Consider the following 20162-nt stretch of genomic DNA (forward strand, 5'->3'; position numbering starts at 1 on the left):
TCCCCTGAGCCAGCCAGTCTCTGCTACGGGGGCCTGCTGCTTTGCAGAGTGAGCAGCTGAAAGCCAGGAGGGAATGATTAGAGATGCCAACCATTGGTTAAAATTCTCCGAACATAAATGAGCTCCTTGTTCTCCCTTTGATGGATTCGGTCTCTCAAAAATAAAATGCATCTGTGAACATCACACCTACTTCTTTCCTTTTCTTTTTAGTCCTGTGTGGAGAAGTACCCGAAAGCAATTTTAATATAGATGAAACAGGTTGGGCACACGTAGGTATAAATATGCATAGGAAATGGAGGCACCTCACATGAGCTGAGTTTTTTCTGGTCTAGTGGGTCGGTCAGTGATTTTGCTTTTTGACCCATGCTGCCCCCTCCAGAGCTGAATACTGACGGCTATACCAGTTTCTCCAGCTTTCACAGCACCCATTGTACAAGAGCCCACGGGATAGAGGGGCAGGGTGCCCTTGGTTCATATTTACCAGGGATTCACCAGGGTGGGCCCTAAGTCTCCCAGGAGGCTGCCACATGGGGTCCTGTGCACCCCCAGTGGCTCGCATGCTGACAACCAGAACTGAGGCACCTTCAATTCGTGTACCTCATCACTTGGGTGAGTCTCAGTGTATTTATGGGATTTCGGGGGGGACCACAGAATATAAAGGAACAGAAGCAGAGAAGATGGGTTAGTTAATAGAAGGAAATCTTTACAGGTATCTCCATTATAGAGCAGAAACTTCTATACAGGAAAAGTAAGAGACCCCCTCCAGCAATTAAACATAAATTGAAATAAAGGTTTCCAGACGCACTGAGAAGTTTGTCCCCTGACTTGTGGCTCATGGTTTCTACTTGCCTCAGTCACCACATCCCATCTCATTTGTCTCCATCCTCCATCCCTGTAGCTCTGTTTTCCTAAGATTGGTGTGTAGTCCCAAAATTATTCTTTTCCATAAGCTTTCAGTTCCCCTGATCACGCCAATGGAAAAGTCTCCATTAGCAGCCAGTCTTCCTTTCTTTTTTAGATGGAGTCTCACCCTGTTGCCCAGGCTGGAGTGTAATGACAAGATCTCAGCTCACTGCAACCTCCACCTCCCTGGTTCGAGCAATTCTGCCTCAGCCTCCCAAGTAGCTGGGATTACAGATGCCCGCCACCACGCCTGGCTAATTTTTTGTATCTTTAGTAGAGATGGGGTTTCACCATGTTGGCCAGGCTGGTCTCAAATCCTGACCTTGTGATCCACCCGCCTCGGCCTCCCAAAGTGCTGGGATTACAGGCATGAGCCACCGCGCCCGGCAGCCAGTCTTTCTTTAACCCTTCTTTAACCCTGCTAATCTCCCCTTTGAATAAAACATAGGCTGCAGGCTCTTGGACTTTTGACAAACAGCAGTATCTAGCTAATAAAATTTATAGTTTTTTAAAGCTATGTTGTTTTTTACCATTATCTCCCTATGGCTGGTGATGATAGCTTTCCGTTGAGGATATAGAGTTTTCTTTTAAAAAATTATTAAAATAAAACCAAGGAATCAATTTAAAGAAAATACTAAGTAGTTGCAGCAAAATTCGTCAAGGTGGCACTTGGAAGTGGTAGATGTTTGGGGAACACTGTCATATGGCAGTTCTTCTTGGCTGCTTTTTCCTGCCCCACACGCCTTCTCCCAATGGGAAGAATAACAGCTTCTTGCACTTACTGCTTTGTGCTGCTTTTGTACTGCAGGATGCAGGGTAAGCTGCCTAATACTAGATCATTGACATTTCTATATGTGGGCATAAGTAACTTGAAGGGGGGAAATAAAGAACCCAGGGAAAATTAATTTCTAGCCCCAGATCCCCTCCTGATCCCTGATCATTGAGTGTATATGTTTATAGAGCTGACACCAGTAATTCCATCTTGTTTGGTCAGCCCTGATGGCATTCTCATCTCCAGCCACCACCTTTTCTGTATTTCAGCCACGCCATGTCCCCTGCTGTTTTCTTAACTCCCTTGGCCCCTGCAGGCCTCTGACCTCTGTTCAGGGGTTTCCCTCCTGCAGCTTTTCTGTCCATTGCAAGCCTCCTCATCTCTCAATTGGCATGGCTTCCAGGAAGCCTCCCCAGACTCCCAGCTAGAATGGCTGGTTCCCTCTTTAGTGCTCCTGTGACATTTCGCTTACACCCACCTCACCTGTCTTGTCCGATCTGGGGCTCAGTAGAACGAGCAGCACAAGCATAGGATTGTGAACCTCAGTTTCCAGGTCCAGCATTGGGTCCACTGGCTTCGGAGCCTTCATTGGATCTCTTGGAGGACTCCTGGCCTCAATTTCTTCATCTTGCAGTTTGGGTGTGGTGGGAATATTTTTTTTTTTTTTTTTTTTTTTTTGAGATGAGGTCTTACTTTGTTGCTTAGGCTTGTCTTGAACTCCTGGGTTTAAGTGATTCTCCTACCTTAGCCTCTTGAGTAGCTGGGATTACGGGTGCACACCACTGTACCCATCTGGTGGGTGAGAGTCTTTTTGGCCTTACAGTATGTAAGTTTATAGAGGTGTTAGTGTTATTTTCACAATGTTCTTTTCTCCCACCAGACTGTAAAATCTTAAACTAAAGATCCCCAATTCCCAACACCTCTCACTCATGCCTAGATGATTAGTGATCCAATAATGGTTTCCTGAATAAAAAAATGTTCATTAGAGATGCCCAAAACCTCTAGAGTTATAAAGTCTGATGCCTTTTCTTGATGGCAGGCATATTACATTATATACGTTCCCATAACTGTAGCTACTCAAAGTGTTTCTGTGTATTTCAACCTTTTTTTTTTTTGGGTACATTTAGTTGGAAGCAAACAAAGCTGTCATTTTTTAATATGACCAGCAGGGGGCAACCTTTCCACAGGAATTGCCTTGTGATTCACTGGGCCTTTGGCAGTCCATAACCAGGACATGGGCATGGGTTTTTGTCTTCCTACCAGACATCTTACCGATGAACTGTGCGGACGGGGGCTAAATATGGTCTAGTGTGACCTCAAACTCTCAAGTGCCAAAATTTGGCTGTTAGGGAATACCTGCCTGTTTTTTTAAAAGAAGGAAGAAAATATGGTACCTACTAGCATATACTAGATGCTAAACCCATGAATGGCAAGAACTAGAAACTGAGGGGAAAGGGGGTAGTGACTTAAGTGTTCACGGGAGATTTAAATGAGGAGAAATCTACTGGACAAGGAAAACTTCAGTTCATGAGAAATATCTAGCTTTTAATGAGTATTGTAGATGTGGGGGCAGCTTAGAGCAGAGGGACCCCAATTACCCAGTCCGCTGCCTGGGATGGAATGAGCAGTGTAGCCAGGATGGCAGTGGCAGATCTCTCCTTTCTCAGATTTGGGTTTTCACTGGGAAGGCTCATTTGGCAGGTCACGCATTTATAAAATAGCCTTGCTTCTGGATTTGCTGGTGACATTAGATGATCTGGAAATACTGCCTTCTCTCTCATGCCTTGGTAAAATTTACCTCAGTGAGACTTGGTGGCAACTGTGAGGTTTTGATTGGACATTAAAAAATTGTCAGGGTAGAAAACCTTGCAAGAAAATGGCATTTTGATTTTTTCTCTCCAGAGGAGGAAATCTTTACTTGACATTTCTAAATGTAAAGTAGTTTCGGCATCGGTGTAGTTGGTGTCTCTCTCCTGCTCTTCCCCGGCCAGTGTTTCTTCATGCATTTGGCCCCCGCTCCAGAGTGCCTTCTGTTGTCATGGGCACCATGCAGGTGCCTCAGTATGGCTTTGGTGCTTCTCTCACCTGCAGTAAGTTATAGTCAGAACCACTCATCCAAACCCTTCACGTTCCTCCCTGAGTCAGAGTGATCCATGAGGGGTGGACTCGCACGGGGCCTTCCCAGGGACAGGCGAGGCTCCATGTGCTTGGCACTTTGGTCTATTTTAGGCCTGCTCTTCCTTGCAGCAGGGAGGTGGGTCTAGGGTCCAGTATGTGCTGTGGATATTAAGAGACTTCAAGGACACTTCCCCCCATTTATCCCAGTTATGTCCCTTGCTAAAATAGGTTAACGGTGTCTAATTAACCACTGAACATTGTCATGCTGCATAAAGATAGCATCCTGGCTGTTCTCTGAGCCGTGGTACTTTATCTCCATTTACATCTCTGCAGTCTTCCATTAAACTCGAGAGAAACATTTTAACTGAGATGATGTCTACATTACGGTTGCCTTTTACCCTTCAGCGCATAACCCATGTTGCCGCAGTCAAGGCCTTCTGTCTGGTGACGGGGAATCCAGGTTGTTTTGCGGTCTCTTCCCCAGAAGTTCATGGGGTCCCTGCAGTTGGGGGTCATAACTACTTGCTAGTCACACTTGATTGTGATGGCTAGATAAGGTCCCTTGATGCAGCAGGGAGGAGACAGACCCCACAGGCGGGAATAAAACTATGAGGATCCAAGATTCCGCCCCGGCCCCATGTGGCTGAAGTCACAGATGTGCCCCTGGGATCAAGCTTGTGCTCAGTTGCCCAAATCACACCACCGAGTGTCAGTGTGGGCTCTAAATGCCAAAGAAAGGGATTACATTTGAGCAAAAGAAATTCAGAAAGGGGGGAACATGGAGAGAAAGGTGACTTAGCAGGACAGGATCTCTTTTTTTGCCATGATGCACACTGTTGCATTGTAAATAAAGTATATAATAAATCACAGAACAATTAAACCGGCATTAACTACCAAATCGTCAGGACTGACAAAGCTGTAGCCCTACCGTAAGTTGAAAGGATGATCTGGGAATATTTGCCTTCTCTCTCACAGCTTGGTACCATTTACCAAGGAAATATGAAGAATATTAGTTGGATTTGAAGCAGAGGAGCATTTCCCATGGTGTAGAATGCCTGCATGTCTCCATGGTGTGAGGGTTGGGAACTGAGCTTCGGAGGCAGACACCCTGCTTGCATTCTGGCCCTACCACTCTCTAGGTAGGTGACCTTAGGCAAGTTACTTATCTCTCCGAGCTCCTCACCTGTGAAACAGAGGGAATAAAATCAGGTACTATGATACTGAAATAAGATAATGTACACTATACAGGACATGTGTGATTATATAATTGTATAATAGTATTACAGTGACACTACAATGACAGTGGCTGGTGCCTAACAAGCTTCGTAAGTGTTGACTATTGTCATCCTTCTCAGGGCAGACTCGTAGGGGATGGGGTGGCATAAAGGAAGGGCGGGCTGGGGGCCGGGACTGGGCTTTCTTTCCCCTGAGAGTTGAGAGTAGGTGCATTGAACCAAGCAGGAGAGGCTAAGCATAGGTCAGAGAGAAGCTGGGATGAAGACCTGGAGGGGCCTGGGTGAGTGTGGGGCTGAGGGACTCGGCTTTCAATGCAGGTCACAACAGCAAGACAGCACCCTTCACCTTCATGTCCTCTACCTGAGAGGCCACGATTCTGAGCACTTGGCAGCTTCGTGGCTGAGCGTTCTAGGCAATTTGGAGAGGGCCATCAGAGACTGCCGTGATATGGGGAGGGGCAGCCGGTGTGTGTTTCCTCACTCACCCAGCTCCACAAGGCGGAGGAGGTGAGAGAGAACGTTTACTCTCATTGTCCCGGGTTCAAACTTCATTCTGCAAAATGGCCAAAGCAATCAGTGAGTGATGGAGTAGCTCTTAAAAAGAAACCTGGCATTTAATTAACTTTTCAAAGTGCTGGTTCAGCAGCCTCTATGTTTTACATTTTGAATATTGAACAAGCATGTCTAATCGGATCTGGCTTGCTCTGGGTCTGGTGTGCTGGAGAGCACCTGCTCAATTTCCACGAACACCGCCGACTCGGGCATGAATTTTGGGATCACTCAGGAACAGAGACTTCGCCTAGTGGACCATTCAGGCCTCTTGCTGTTTCTTCCTCCCCTCATCCTTTAGGTGAAGTCCACGTTCATTAGCACTTCTGTTAGAAGAAAGTAGTCAGGTTGGGAGGAGAAGGCAAATGAGTTTCAGTTTTGCTGCTTAGCACTTGGAATATTCAGCTGAATGTCTCAAATAAGGCCTCGTCCGCAGCCTCAGTTTCCTCAGAAGTTGGGAATGAAGCATCTGTGAAGAGGTGCTCCTGAACCTGTAACTCTTTACCTCAACCTCTGTCCCCACACAGTCTGGGAGGCGGAACTTCCGCATCAGATGCTTCTCTGATTACCTGCCCTGTGGACTGTGGTAGACTGCTGTGTTTTAGGTTCTTGTTTGTTTGCTTGCTTGCTTGTTTTTAATCTGTCACCAGTAGTTTAAGAATACACTCAGGGCTGAGCACAGTGGCTCATGCCTATAATCCCAGTGCTTTGGGAGGTGAAAGCAGGAGAATCACTTGAGGCCAGGAGTTTAAGAGCAGCCTGGACAACATAGTGAGGCCCTGTTTCTACAATAAATAGAAAAAAAAATCGCCAGGCACAGGGCATGCACGTGTAGTCCCAGCTACTCAGGAGGCTGAGGTGGGAGGATAACATGAGCCCAGGCCTTTGAGGCCAAAGCGAGCCATGCTCCCAACTTCACTCTGGGCCAAAGGGTGAGACCCTGTCTCTAAAACAAAAGAAAAAAGAAATTAATTAATAAAAAATAAAATATGCTTCATGACTGGGTATATGTATATATAAAACAGAAAACAAAACGTCTACCTAATAGCTGTCCTTACTATTTTCACCACATTGTGTTTTCTATGCTATTAAAAAAGAAAGATGAAAGAAATTTTAAAAGGAAAGAAAAGGTGGTGGTGATCTTCTAACCCGGTTTCATGACTCACCTAGTGGATCATGACCTGAAGCTTAAAAAACATCGTGCTAGCTTCTGTGTCTTTTGCTGGGCTCTGTATCACTGCACTAGCCCGGGTGCCTTTGAGGACCAGGCAGATAAAGTAAATCTGTAAAGTGAGGTTTTATTTCAGAATGGCACCTTCAGTCATAGTCCTGAGATACATACACGAATTATTTGCATATTCACATTTCTATAAAGAAGTATACTCTGCCAGTTTTCCTAAAACACGCTCCCCACTTTGTCTTTTGTTGGGAGGAGAAGGCAAATAAGTTTCAGTTTTGCGGCTTAGCAACTGGAGTATTCAGCTGAATGTCTCAAGGCTTAGGGCAGGGAGTCTCATCTACGTGACTAGGTCCCATTTCTAGAAGTTACTACCTCGGGGGATTAGAAGTAAGCCCAGCCCGTGTACATTGAAAAAGCCTCTGGGATGAGTCTTGTGCACCACTGAGTACTCGGCAGCTTCATGGCTGAGCAGGCTAATTTAAAGGATTCTTTCATTACATTCGATAGCTGCATAGCTACAGGACACACTTTGCCAGACTCCTCACTCCTATTGGAAAACCAGCAGTGTGGATTCCATGATTCAGGACTGGTTCTGGACCCCCAGTGTTCGGGAGCAACGCGGGGTTTGGGGGAGCTGGGGTTCATCTGGTGCACATCCAGTATTGTCAGTTTAAAGATAAACTAAAAAGTTAAGAGTCCAGAAATTTGGATTTTTATACAGAATTTCCCCATTTTGGCAATGGATTTACATTAAAACAGAACAAAACAAAAAATAGACAGCAGTGTGGTTTAGATCAAACTCATCTGCAAGCTAGATGAGGCTGGGAAGTAGCCAGTGTCCGTCTGTGACCCAGATCAGAGGCCGGGCGCACCCTCCCACTCAGCGCTCTCCCAGAACCTGTTATTTCTGGCAGAGAAAGAGAGAGAGAACACGCCACCTGAGGGCATCCCTGCTGCCCGTCCTTGAGGACTCCACTGAATCTTTCTCCTTCCTCCGCTGGGAGAAAAGAGAAGGGGGAGAGTCCTTGGGCTCCCCCTAGAGGGAGAGAGAACAGGATGTGGGCTCAGCAGCAATTAAGCTGAATATTAAACTCATCCCCCTTTTGGATGTTGAGTGGATAAATGGCAATTAATCAGCCTCCCCCCAAAGATTAGCATTATCATTATTGTTTCCTTCAGACAGAATCGCCGCTGGTTTTGCCACCGCACATTGTGTAGGGAAGGAACGATTCGGTCATAACTCCTGAGGGTAATTGGAGATGAATGTGTCTCTTATGCACACAGCGAAGGCTCCAGCTTGTCTTCCTAGCCTCTTTAATCCCAGGATTCTTCCCTTATCCCTCTTTTCATCCAAGCACTTCTACCCATGGTGACATTAGCTGCGTCATTTGGACAGTGTGGGTACAGAGTTTAACTTCATGAGGACAATTAGAGGCATTGGTCCTCGGGAATGGGGTGAGCTGGGAAGACAGCTTCTCTTCTCTCATACAGACAGAAGGTAGCTTTGGTGGCTACTGGGTGCTCTTCCTTTAGGATTCCCTTGACTTAGAACAGGCATTGGAAGTCTATAGCATCCAGCAACACCAGGCCGGGGATGCCCTGGGCACCCTGCAGTGCTTTCCCTTTGGTGCCCTCCCACTGCCCATTCTGTCCCCTTCGGCCCTCCTAACCCTCATTGCTGAGTCTCCTTTATCTCTCTTTAAGGGTGGAAAACTGCACCCTGGCAGATTCCCTTAGAGTTGTTATACCCTGTTCTTCCAGCTTGACCTACCCACTCGCCTACTTCACTTCAGCCGTCATTCTTTCTTTTTAAAAATAGTACAGTTGTTAGAGAATTAAGTTCCATGGAAAGCAATCCATTTAAACTTTGCCTTACTTTTAAAAATTATTTTACAATTTTTAATTTTATTTCATTAATGTTTTTCAAGACAGAATCTCACTCTGTTACCCAGGCTGGAGTGCAGCAGGGCGATCTCTGCTCACCACAACCTCCACCTTCTGTGTTCAAGAAGTTCTCCTGTCTCAGCCTCTGAATAGCTGGGATTACAGGTGCCTGCCACCATACCCAGCTAATTTTTGTATTTTTAGTAGAGATGGGGCAGGGCGGGGCACCATGTTGGTCAGGCTGGTCTCGAACTCTGGACCTCAAGTGATCCACCCACCTTGGCATCCCAAAGTGCTAGGATTACAGGTGTGAGCCACTGTGCCTAGCCGAATTTTTCATTTTTTAATTGACCAAAAATACATGTAGAATTATACTTTTGGCAGGGGAGTTATTTGTGTTTTGCCAGAATTTTTGGTTGGCTCCGAGAAACTAGTTCTTATTCTTATTGGCGAGGCTGGTGGCCCCTGTCAAGGTCTACTTCCTGCCTCCAGACCATTTGCCACTCTTTGCCCCCACCCTTTGCTCTTGCTCATCATGGTGCTAGATTTCTGACTTAAAATAATTCATTTAAAACAAACAGAAAACCCACAATAACAGAATTGTGGAAGTTTTCAGACATAAAGAAATGTAATCACCATGTATTCAATATTCAACTTGAATAATCATCAACATTTCACCAGTCTTAGTAGAAAACTTCGTATCAGTGTTTCTCAAAGTGTGAGTAGTGACCTACTTAGATTAGAATTTTAAAATGCATATTCCTGGGCTCTGCCTCCCCCAGACCAGCTGATTCAGAAATCTCCCCGCCAAGCCCACCGACGTGCTATCTAACAGGCTCTACGGATGGTTGTTATGCACACTAGCGTGTGAGACCCACTGCCGTAGATACGCGTGTGTGTCAGCCCGGCCTGGCACTACTCACCCAGCATCACTCAGAAGGTCTCCTCTTCCTTTGTGTGAAGGACACGGAAAAGCAGTTCCTAAGGCTGAAGCCTGAACACGAGTCTAGGACATCTCTTTTTGTGCGTTGGAAGCTGCAGGTGCTGACAGCTAACGGCACAAGTAAGACCCCGAGCCTTAGTCCTAAGAAAACGCTCTATAAATCAGTCAGTTAATTGCTGAAAGAAAAGCAATCACCTGTATCTATTTGAATTTTAAGCTTCTCGCTCAATCTGCGCTTAAACTCTCAACAATTCAGTTTGGAGTTAGGCCGATACAAGCTGTAGAAGGCACTACAGCATCTTCAGCGCTCTCATGCCGGCTGTGGGGCTCTCCTCTAAAGAGGACTGCAGACACATAAAGCACTTGAGATACACTCATTTGCCTCCGCTTTTGAAACCCCCCCTCAAGATACTACCCAAGTGCCTGAGACCAGTGGGCTCTCAAAAACCTTGTCTTTTCTTTTCTTTTTTTTTTTTTTTTCAGGTTTAGGAGGAAAGCTGCTGAAGAAATAGAAGAGTACGTTTCCAGTGTTCTTACGGTATCCCACGTTGATCTCGGTCAGCAGTGCTGTCCTGGTGGCACTTCATCTGTTCCACCTATGTTGACCACAGCGTTAGAAGTCTGGGGCTAGAGTGGTTTATGCCTGACGAATCCGAGGTTTGGTTAATCCTGCTTCCTCAGCTGAAGGTCTGGACTCTGGCATTGATGCCCATGTCCTGTCTCCCACTGTGTGGTTTTTAGAATACTATGTCCAGATACCAGGGTACCTGGCCCATGCCTCCTGCATTATTGATATAGATGGGGAGAAGCAATCCCAGCTTTTAAGCCTAGCTTTCTCATAAGACTTGAATCAGAAAAGAAAGAAGTTTTCTGGATAAAGCTGGCTGTGAAGGCAGGGCCACCCAGTGTCCCATTCCCCGGGGCAGAGGGAGCATTCGTGTCATAGTCTATGTGCTGCTGTCCTCTGGGGTAGCACATGGCACAGCCTGTGCAACCACACATGGCATACCCAGTGGCCTAATTAGGTTTGACCAAGTTGAAAGAGAAAAGCAGGTCCAGGGACGTTTTCATCTAGGAGAAAGAATGGATACAATAAGCATTTGGGATGCTCCTTTCTGTGTTTGAAACTCATTTTCTGCTCTCCTTTTCTTCTTTTTTGGGGGCAGTATTCGCCTCAAACAGCAGAGCCTGAATGGATCAGATTGCGAAGGAGGTAAGAGCTCTGGGAGGATGCCAAAAGGTCTTCTAGAGAGGCCCCAGGACGCTTCTCAGGTTGTAGCTAAGACACTGTTGGCTGCAGCATTACTGAAGACATTTGCAGTGGTCTCCCGACACACACTGACTCACATCTCCACGCCTTGCTGAATGCTGCCACCTCTATCCAGAGAATCCCTCCCTTCTGTATCTGCTAACACTGCTTATCCTTCAAAAGGTCAGCAGAAGCATCCCTTCCCCTGAAACGTCTTCCCTTCCCATCCCACTCCCTCTCTGACCGGATGTTCTTTCTCCACACTCCTCTGACCTCCTTGGCAAACCAACACTGTAGTAACGACCCGGCTAACAAATGTTTACGAGGTGTTGACTCTGTCCCAGGCACTGTCCTTCCACTTTACACACGTTAAAGCATTTTCTCCCCACAACCCCGTAGTATTACTGTTATCCCCATTCTACAGTTGTGGAAGCGGAGGAACGGAGAGGTTAAAGTTGTCTAAGGTCAGAGTTGCTAAGTGACTAGAACTAGGGTTTGTGCATGGTTAGGACATACTGTGCTTTAACTCTTTGTTGGCTTGATTGTTTTCCCACCAGACTCTAAGCTCCCTAATGGCAGACAACACGTGTTATTTATCTTTGCATCTCCAGTGCCCAACGCAGAGTAGTTAGTTAATGGCTAGATAACTAGGCCATTAACATAAACTCAGGGAAAGCAGTACTAAAAAGGCAAGTAGCTGTGGCAGAGTAGAAGCCTGTGTTCAAGCATCAGGAGGCAAGGTGAAGTTTGTGTGTGTCTCTAAAATGAAGCCTTCTAGGGAGAAGATTATGCTTGGGACCCAAATGATTATTGCTGTTGTTATTATTTTGAGGCAGGGTCTCAGTCTGTCACCCAGGTTGGTGTACTGTGGCACAGTCTTGACTCACTGCAACCTCCACCTCCCAGGTTTAAGCGATTCTCCTGCCTCAGCCTCCTGAGTAGCTGAGATTACAGGTGTCTGCCACCACGCCTGGCTAATTTTTATATTTTCAGTAGACATAGGGTTTCACCATGTTGGCCAGGCTGGTCTCGAACTCCTGACCTCAAGTGATTCTCCTTCCTCGGCCTCCCAAAGTGCTGGGATTACAGGCGTGAGCCACAGTGCCTGGCCCCAAATTATTAAAGCCTTTTTTTTAGACACACTTATTTGTATCATTTCCACACTCCTTGTTTGTTTGTGTAGATCCTAGTTTCTATCTGGTATCAGTTTCCTTGCACCTGAAAAACTTCATCATTATTTTCTAGAACAGGTGGTCTGGCAAGAAAGTCTGTCTGCTTTATTTGTCTGAAAATGTCATCCTCAGCTTTTTACCAGACATGGAATTCTAGGCTGACAATTTTTTTCTTTTAGCATTTTAAATAGTTATTTTATTGTTTTTGGCCTAGCCAATATTTCTTTAAGTATATTCTATCTTTGGCCTGCTGCCCTCCCCTCCCCTCTCCTGCCCTCCCCTCTCCTGCCCTCCCCTCCCCACAGGGTCTCACTCCATCATCCAGGCTGGAGTGCAATGCTGCAATCTCGTCTCACTGCAACCTCTACCTTGTGGGTTCAAGTAATTCTTCTGCCTCAGGCTCTCAGTAGCTGGGATTACAGGTGCCCACCACCACACCTGGCTAATTTTTGTATATTTGGTAGAGATGGGGTTTCACCATGTTGGCCAGGCTGGTCTCAAACTCCTGACCTCAAGTGATCCACCCGCCTGTAATAGGCATAAGCCATCTTGCCCGGCCTCCATTGTTTCTGATGAGAAGACAATCGTTGTTCTTCTCTTTGTTCCCCCGTATGTAATGTATCTTTCCTCCATCTGCTTTTAAGATTTCTTCTCCATTATCAGTTATTTTCAGCAATTTGGTCATGATGTGCCTTGGCGAGGTCTTCTTTGTGTTTATCCTACTTGAACTTCTTAAGTCCATGGGTTTATAGTTTTTGTCAGATTCAGAAAATTTTAGCCAGTATTTCTTTAAGTATATTTTTCTTCACCCCCACTCCTTCTGGGACTCTTGTATGTCCAAACACTTGTCTCCACAGGTCACTGAGGCTGGTGTTTCTTGTTTGTTTTTCAGTCTACTGTTTTTCTCCGTGCTTCAACCTGGATACTTTCTCTTGCTGTGTACCTGGTCTTTTCTACAATGTCCAGTCTGCTGTTAAGCCCATCTAGTGAATTATTATTTTATATGTGTTTTTCAGTTCTAGAAGCTCCATTTAGTTCTTTTTTACAGTATTCCATTATCTTCTCATTCTGTTACTTTTTCTTACATCCTTGGTAGTAGCCTTTTTATGGACTGAGTATCCCTCAGATGCTTAGGACCAGAAGTGTTTCAGACTTCAGATTTTTTTCAGATTTTGGAATATTTGCATTATGCTTGTCCAGTTGAGCATCCCAAATCCCAGAATCAAAATCTGAAATGCTCAGATTAGGGTGCTCAGCCTGTATTAACTGTTTTCATGTTCTTTTGCTGCTGATTCCATTCTGTCTTTTCTGAGTCTGTTTCTAAAACTGATTTTTCTTCTGGTTACAAGTCATAGTTTTCTGCTTCTTCACATGATTAGTAGGTTTTGATTGGATGCTGGACATTGTGAATATAGTTATGTTGAATCTGGATCTTGTCTTCCTTTAAAGAATGACATATAGATGCTCTTCAACTTGCAGTGAGGTTACATCTGGATCAACCCATTGTGAGTTGAAAATATTGTAACATAAATAGAAATATCATAATGTATAACCCCCCCTTAAGTCAAGGACCGTACTGAACATGTATTGCTTTTGCACCGTCATGAAGTTGAAAATGCATTAAGTCAAACCATTGTATATTGAGGAACATCTGTATTTGTTTTGGTAAGCAGTTAATATTTTTTTCAATCAATTTGATCATTTTGAGAATTGTTTTTAAGCTTTATTAGGGCAGGTCTAGAGTTAGCCCTAAACACTAATGCCTGGTTGATCAATGAGATCTCTGTACTGTGGTTGAGTGGAGCTGAGCCTCCTCCAGTTCTGTGTAAGTGCTGGGGTTGGTTCAGCTCACACCTTTACAGTAGTCATTGAAATACATAATGTATTTCATATGAAATACATATGGCATATATCTACGGCCATACCACCCTGCATGTGCCAGATCTCGTCTGAAATATTATAATGCGTAACCCCCTCTAAGTCAAGGGGCTTGTGCCCAAGTCTGCTCAGGCTTATGGAGTTTCACCGTGCAGAGGCATAGCTCAGTATCCAGTCAGTCTTGACTTCTAGAGCTTTTCCTCCTCATAGCACCCCAGTCTTTTCAGACTTCACTTCTAAAATTTCAGCCACTTAACCTCACTAAACTTCAGTCCCTCTTCAACTCAGTGAGACCTCCACGCTCTTTGTAGGACTGCCCCAAGCTGTGCCAGAGTCCAGGAATGACCGCTAGTGACCTAGGGCTTACTTCTGTTTTCCTGCTCTCAGGAATCACAGTCCTAGGCTGCCCATTATCCAGTGTCTGGAAACAGTAATACCATATATTTTTCCTCCAATTTTCTAGTTGTTTATAGCAAAAGGGCAAGTCTAGTAGTACCAGTTACTCTCGCATGGGTGGAAATCGAGTCTCAAAGCCTTTTTTCTGTCTTTGTTTGCAGTTACCTTTGTACGTGACTACATACAAAGAGAGAAGATTAAGTGTGTAAAACTTAGATAATTGATAATCACAAAACTAGGGAGAGGATCAAAAAGAACATCTATGAAATATTCTGGGATGGTGGTTAAAATGCACATTCCCAGGCCGTACACAAATCAGAAGCTAGAGCCGAGGCCCAGGAATCTGCATGAATTTAAGTAAGCTGTCTGATGAATATATGACAACCCTGTAGGGACTAAGGATCGGAGAGGGCAGGAGTCCTGTGAAAAAGTACTTCTGCTTCCTCTCATTCCTGGCGGTGGGCGGGGGAGGCGGTAGAGGTGGAAGAGTTGTCACTAGAGGTCAGAAAATCACTCCACACTCTGAGATTTACTAAGACCATACTTGCATCATTCTCCAGCCTTTTTCTTTACTTTCCAGTATCTTCCTGACAGATCTTCTCCTTAGCGCTACCCACTAACTTCCTTTGAGCAGCCAGACTTCTCCACCCACTGATAATTCCCAATGAATATTAAATAGGAGAGCTTGCATTTCTGTTCTCAGAGTCTGTTTTCCAAGATAGGTACCTAGGATGGCTTCTCCCAGTGCTAAATTGTCAGCTCACATATTGGTGGCTGCTGGCCACACTTGCGATCTGCCTGTCCTCACAGACTACTACTTCAGCCATTGGTTGCCTAGGACAGTAAGGTGACCATCCAAGAGGATGTACCCAAGGACTGAAGGAGGCAGTGTCTGGCAGACATTAGCAAAGTGGGTAAGTGGTTCGGGAGCAGTGCTCATGGAATTGTAATGCTAGAGCAATGATTCTAGAGCCTCCAGTTTCAACCGGCAGGAGGGAGTGTGTTCATGAAGGGAGGTTATTTGCAGTGTGGGGATTAGCCTTGAAGGTGTGCAGAAGTGAGTATAGGGCAAGCTGTTTGCTGCAGGACATCCTTTTTGGACAGATTCAGTCCCCAGTTGCTCACGTATTGTATTTGTTCAGAGCACCAAGAGACTTGTCATTTAAGTAGGAAAGCATTAAACTCAGGAAAAAGGTTTTATAGAGTTCTTTGGCAGAAACTTCTAAATGGAAACACAAGGAAATGGATTCATAATCTATAGAAAGTTTACTGGACTCATATGCTTTTCCAGGCTTTTCTCCACCCTGCCTTGAACCTATTCCCAACTCCCTTGAAAGGACTTCTGAATTTCTGCTTTCTGTACTTTTTTCATCATGGAAATGCTACATTTCAAGGAGAAACTGCTAAATGTTATGCAGAATCCTCTGAGCACTAAAGTTTACGCATGTTATAAATACATGGATTTAGAAGGTTGTACTGGCTGCCATCAGGGCCTCATCACTTTAGGATCAAATTGTTGCACCTGTAAGGAACTCTGGGACATCTTGTCCAGACCTGTCCTTTGTCATGTTAAGAAAATGAAGCTTAGAGATTCTTATATGAAATAACAGGGCTCAAAGAGAGAAACTCTGGTCCTCTGCCTTCGAGGAGGCTCTGCTCTCATGCCCCAATGTCCACCAGCATCACTGTCATCATCATTTACTCCCAAACATTTTCCATGTGCCAGCTACGTTTTTTCTCATTTACGTCTCAAATCACTAGGAACGTTTTGAAAAAAAGAACTTTACTAAGGCCTGATTTGTATACAATAAACGATATCCTTATTAGAGTGTATAATTTAGGTTTTGACAGATATATATACCTGTGAAACCCCTGCCACAAAGTAGAAGATTCCCATCCCCCAAAAGTTCCTCCATGCCCCTTCCAGCCCATTCTTCCTCTCTCTCCCTTGGCCTTAGGCAACTACGGATGTGTCGTTCATACTATACTTGCAGTTTCTAGAATTGTATATAAATGGAAGCATAAGTATTTACTCTTTTCACCTAGTTTTTTTTCACTCAGTGTAATGATTTTAAGATTCATCTGGGCTGTTGCATGTATCATTAGCCTGTATATTTTCATTGCTGAGTAGTATTCCATTGTGTGGACATACCATCGTATGTTCAGTTGTTAATAGACATTTAGATTGTTTATTATTCCCATTTTATTTATTATTTATTTAAAATATTTTAAGAGATGGGGTCTCTCTATGTTGCCCATGTTGGCCTCAAACTCTTGGGCTCAAGCGATCCTCCCACCTCAGTCTCCCAACATGCTGGACTATAGGCATGTGCCACTGTGCCCAGCTCCCCATTTTAAAGCAGACTAAGGCAAAGAAAGGTAATCTTACCTTTACCTAAGGTCACACAACTAATAAATGGCAGCATCAGGGTCTGAATACAGATCTTGACCTCAGAGCCCTTGTTCTTAGCCTCTGGGCTCTAGCGAATGATACAGCTCTCAGATACACTGGTGTCTCCTTCCACGGGTAGGTTGCATTAATGTCAGCTCCTGGATTTTTAATATAGAGGACCTAAAATGATTGATGGGCTGCTTAATAAAATTTCATTAAGGATGGAAAGAAGAAAGATACCTATTTTCAAGAATACCTCTAGTATTTTTTTCTTCCTTCATAAACTTGGTATGTGAAATTTGAAATTTGGCCTTAATTTTGGCACTGGAGGTTTGAAGCATAAAACCCTTTCTTGACAGAGAGTGCTCCTGCTTTTACCTTCCAGGAGGGATGCCTCTTCTCCAACATAAATCTGTTTTCCATGCAGTTATGCTTGAGTCCTTTAATGGAAAATCGGTTCATATGTTACACTTCACACTTGACTTAGTCCATTTCACTGTGTATGAATGTTTAGAATCCATTATGCAGTAGGAATCATATGTTACATACAACTAGTTTCTAGAATTATCTTTGCTCAGAGAATTACTTGGTTGGCTAGTGAAGGCTGCTCCTTTGAACTTAGAATATCCAGTGGGTGGGGAAACTCTGCAATGATTTCCCTGAATCATCCATGGATGCCCATTCAGCAAAGACATTAAACAGATCTTTGGGTGCCTGTAAGGAAACCTAGAGGTTCCTTAATAAAATCATGTCCAGGCTGTTTGAGGTGGTCTGTGCAAGGAGCACTATCACTTGAGAAGAGGCTGATCACTTTCTTACACTTGTAGGGATACATGATTGGTGACCGTTTCCAAAGGACAAGGCGTGAATGTAGAGAATAGAAATGAGGATCTAAGATCAGGGCCTCTTTCCAGCAGTCAGTCTCCTTCTTCCACCAGCCTTGGAGATTAGATTTGATTGAGGAAAGCCAGCAGCTTTTCATCCAGCACCTCCTGTGTCCTGTATTGCTCTAGATGCTAGAGGTACTGATGAATGAGACAGTCCTTGCCCTTCAGGAGCTTCTCATCCAGTGAGGAAATGTCCTTCCTTCTCTTCCTTTTGGTCTTTCATAGGCAACTTTCAGGAGACGTGTCTTTCTCTATTTATATTTCTCAGCATTTCACCTCCCTTGCTTCACCCTTGGTATGTGTTGCTTATTCTTTCCTTGGGAAGATGCATGCTGTCTTCCAGGCCTCTGATACATAGGGTTAGAAGAGAAGCATTTTCTCCATCCATTGATGCTTCAGGCTTTCTAGAAAAGAGAAAAGAAAAATGGCAGAGAGGCCGGGCACGGTGTCACGCCTGTAATCTCAGTACTTTGGGAAGCCAAGATGGGTGGATCACCCGGTCAGGAGTTCAAGATCAGCCTGGCCAACATAGCGAAATCTCATCTCTACTAAAATAAAATTTAAAAAATTAGTTGTGTGTGGTGGCACATGCCTGTAATCTCAGCTACTCAGGAGGCTGAGGCATTCTTTCCCAAGGAAAGAATAAGCAACACATACCAAGGATGAAGCAAGGGAGGTAAAATGCTGAGAAATTACACAGAAAGAGACACGTCTCCTCAACTTGAACCCAAGAGGCAGAGGTTACAATGAGCCAAGGTTGTACTACTGCACTCACCACTGCCCTCCAGCCTGGGAGATAGAGTGAGACTCTGTCGCCAAAAAAAAAGAAGAGAAAAGGAGCTTTGAAGATTAGGTGTGTTTTCAGAATGAGAAATGGAGAATGAGTGACATCAGAGGTGGCTTAACCAGAATGTACTACGTGGGGACTATTTGCAAGACCACAACCAGGCTACCAGCTCAGACTCATCTAGAAGCCAGGCAGATAATGTAAACCTGTGAAACAGAAAAGTATAAGACAATAAAGAAAGGTGGGGCCTGTGGTGAACCCAGAGAGGAGATGGCTGGCATAGCTTAAAAGTTTTCAAATTCATGTTTTTAAAAATGACAGAAATAATTTTTTTTTTTTGGAATAGAAGTCTTGCTCTGTCGCCTAGGCTGGAGTGCAATGGTGCAATCTCGGCTCACTGCAACCTCTGCCTCCTGGGTTCAAGCAATTTTCCAGCGTCAGCCTCCCGAGTAGCTGGGATTACAGGTCCCCGCCACCACACCCAGCTAATTCTTGTACTTTCATTAGAGATGGGGTTTCATATATTGGCCAGGCTGGTCTCGAACTCCTGACCTTGTGATCTGCCCACCTCGGCCTCCCAAAGTGCTGGGATTACAGGCATGAGCCACTGCGCCTGGCCCCATGACAGAAATAATATATTTTTTTGAGCTGGAGTTTTGTTCCTGTTGCTCAGACTGGGGTGCAATGGTGCGATCTTTGCTCACCACAAACTCTGCCTCCCAGGTTCAAGAGATTCTCCTGCCTCAGCCTCCGAGTAGCTGTGATTGCAAGCATGCGCCACCACTCCTGGCTAATTTTGTATTTTTGGTAGAGTCAGGGTTTCTCCACGTTGGTCAGGCTTGTCTTAAACAGAAATAATTTTTAAAAACACTTTATAAGCAGAACAACATGTATCTGCAAGTTGGATTAGATCTTTAGGAGCTGATTTGCAAATCCTTCACCAGACCTCGTGGGGCACTGATCTAAAGGAGCACAAAACTTTGTTGGGGGACAAGGCATAAAAAGTAAAAGTTCCACTGCAAAAGTTCCATAGCTAAGACAACAGTTTAATGGATGGCAAAGGCAGCAAATGGTCAATCCTGTGTTAGTCGTTTACATCATTAACGGGCATGAGTTCAGAAGACGAACTGATCCCTGAGGGCTGAGAGCACTTCAGGAGAAAGGAAGACTGTGTGCTGGGTCCTGAAGAATGGATAAGAGTTGGCTGGCTGGAAAAGAATGCGAAAGGCCTTTCAAGGAAAGATGCCTGGCATGAGAAGAAACTCCACATGAAGAATGAATAAGAAATTCCTGGTAACCGGAAGAGAAGCTGATTCTGCAGAGAAAGGTCTTGATTCTGGTCCTTTCCCAACTATAGATACTCATCCTTCCCACGTAAACTGCCTTTGATTAAGTTAGGAAGAATGCTACTCACCTAATTTGCTGATTCTAGGTAGAATCACCTACAGCTATAGCTGACACAATGCTTCAGGGAAGTTGGGATTCATGATCCTGGAGAATAGCTGGAGAATGATGGACAGCCAGAGCCCCAAATGACCTCATGGCCCCCAAATTGGGATGACCATCCTTCAATGGCATGATCACCTCTTCTTGCTCTTAGAGTCAAGTTTCCACCTTGCCCGAAGGCCTTTAGACGTCTTCTGTCATGGAAAGTTGTATGGTGTTAGAGAAGGAACATCAGATATGGAGTAGGCTTGAACTCAGTCTCTACAGGTGACTTTGGGCAAGTCATTAGTTCATCTCTTTGTTTGCTCATTTACAACCCCTTCTTGAATATTGCTGAGTGTGATTGTGATGCATGGGGCTAAGCATGGGGA

General features: G+C 44.7%; 1 protein-coding gene across 5 annotated transcripts in view; it reads left to right on the top strand.

The window, feature by feature from the left end:
- Positions 1–20162, top strand: part of IFT43 (intraflagellar transport 43) — a 101045-nt gene that overhangs the window by 65475 nt on the left and 15408 nt on the right. For 3 of the 5 annotated variants that reach the window (XM_009006366.5, XM_035261114.3, XM_002754129.7), the window contains exons 4-5: positions 10068–10100; positions 10751–10797. The exons of 1 other annotated variant lie outside the window; for it this stretch is intronic. In XM_009006366.5, coding sequence (XP_009004614.1) covers positions 10068–10100; positions 10751–10797 — 80 coding nt within the window. Of the gene's footprint in view, positions 1–1018; positions 1417–10067; positions 10101–10750; positions 10798–20162 lie in introns of those variants that run through there. One more of the 5 variants, XM_054240224.2, reaches the window with a different exon arrangement.

The sequence above is a fragment of the Callithrix jacchus genome, chromosome 8 (assembly GCF_049354715.1).
Source record: "Callithrix jacchus isolate 240 chromosome 8, calJac240_pri, whole genome shotgun sequence".
Classification (NCBI taxonomy): Eukaryota; Metazoa; Chordata; class Mammalia; order Primates; family Cebidae; genus Callithrix; species Callithrix jacchus.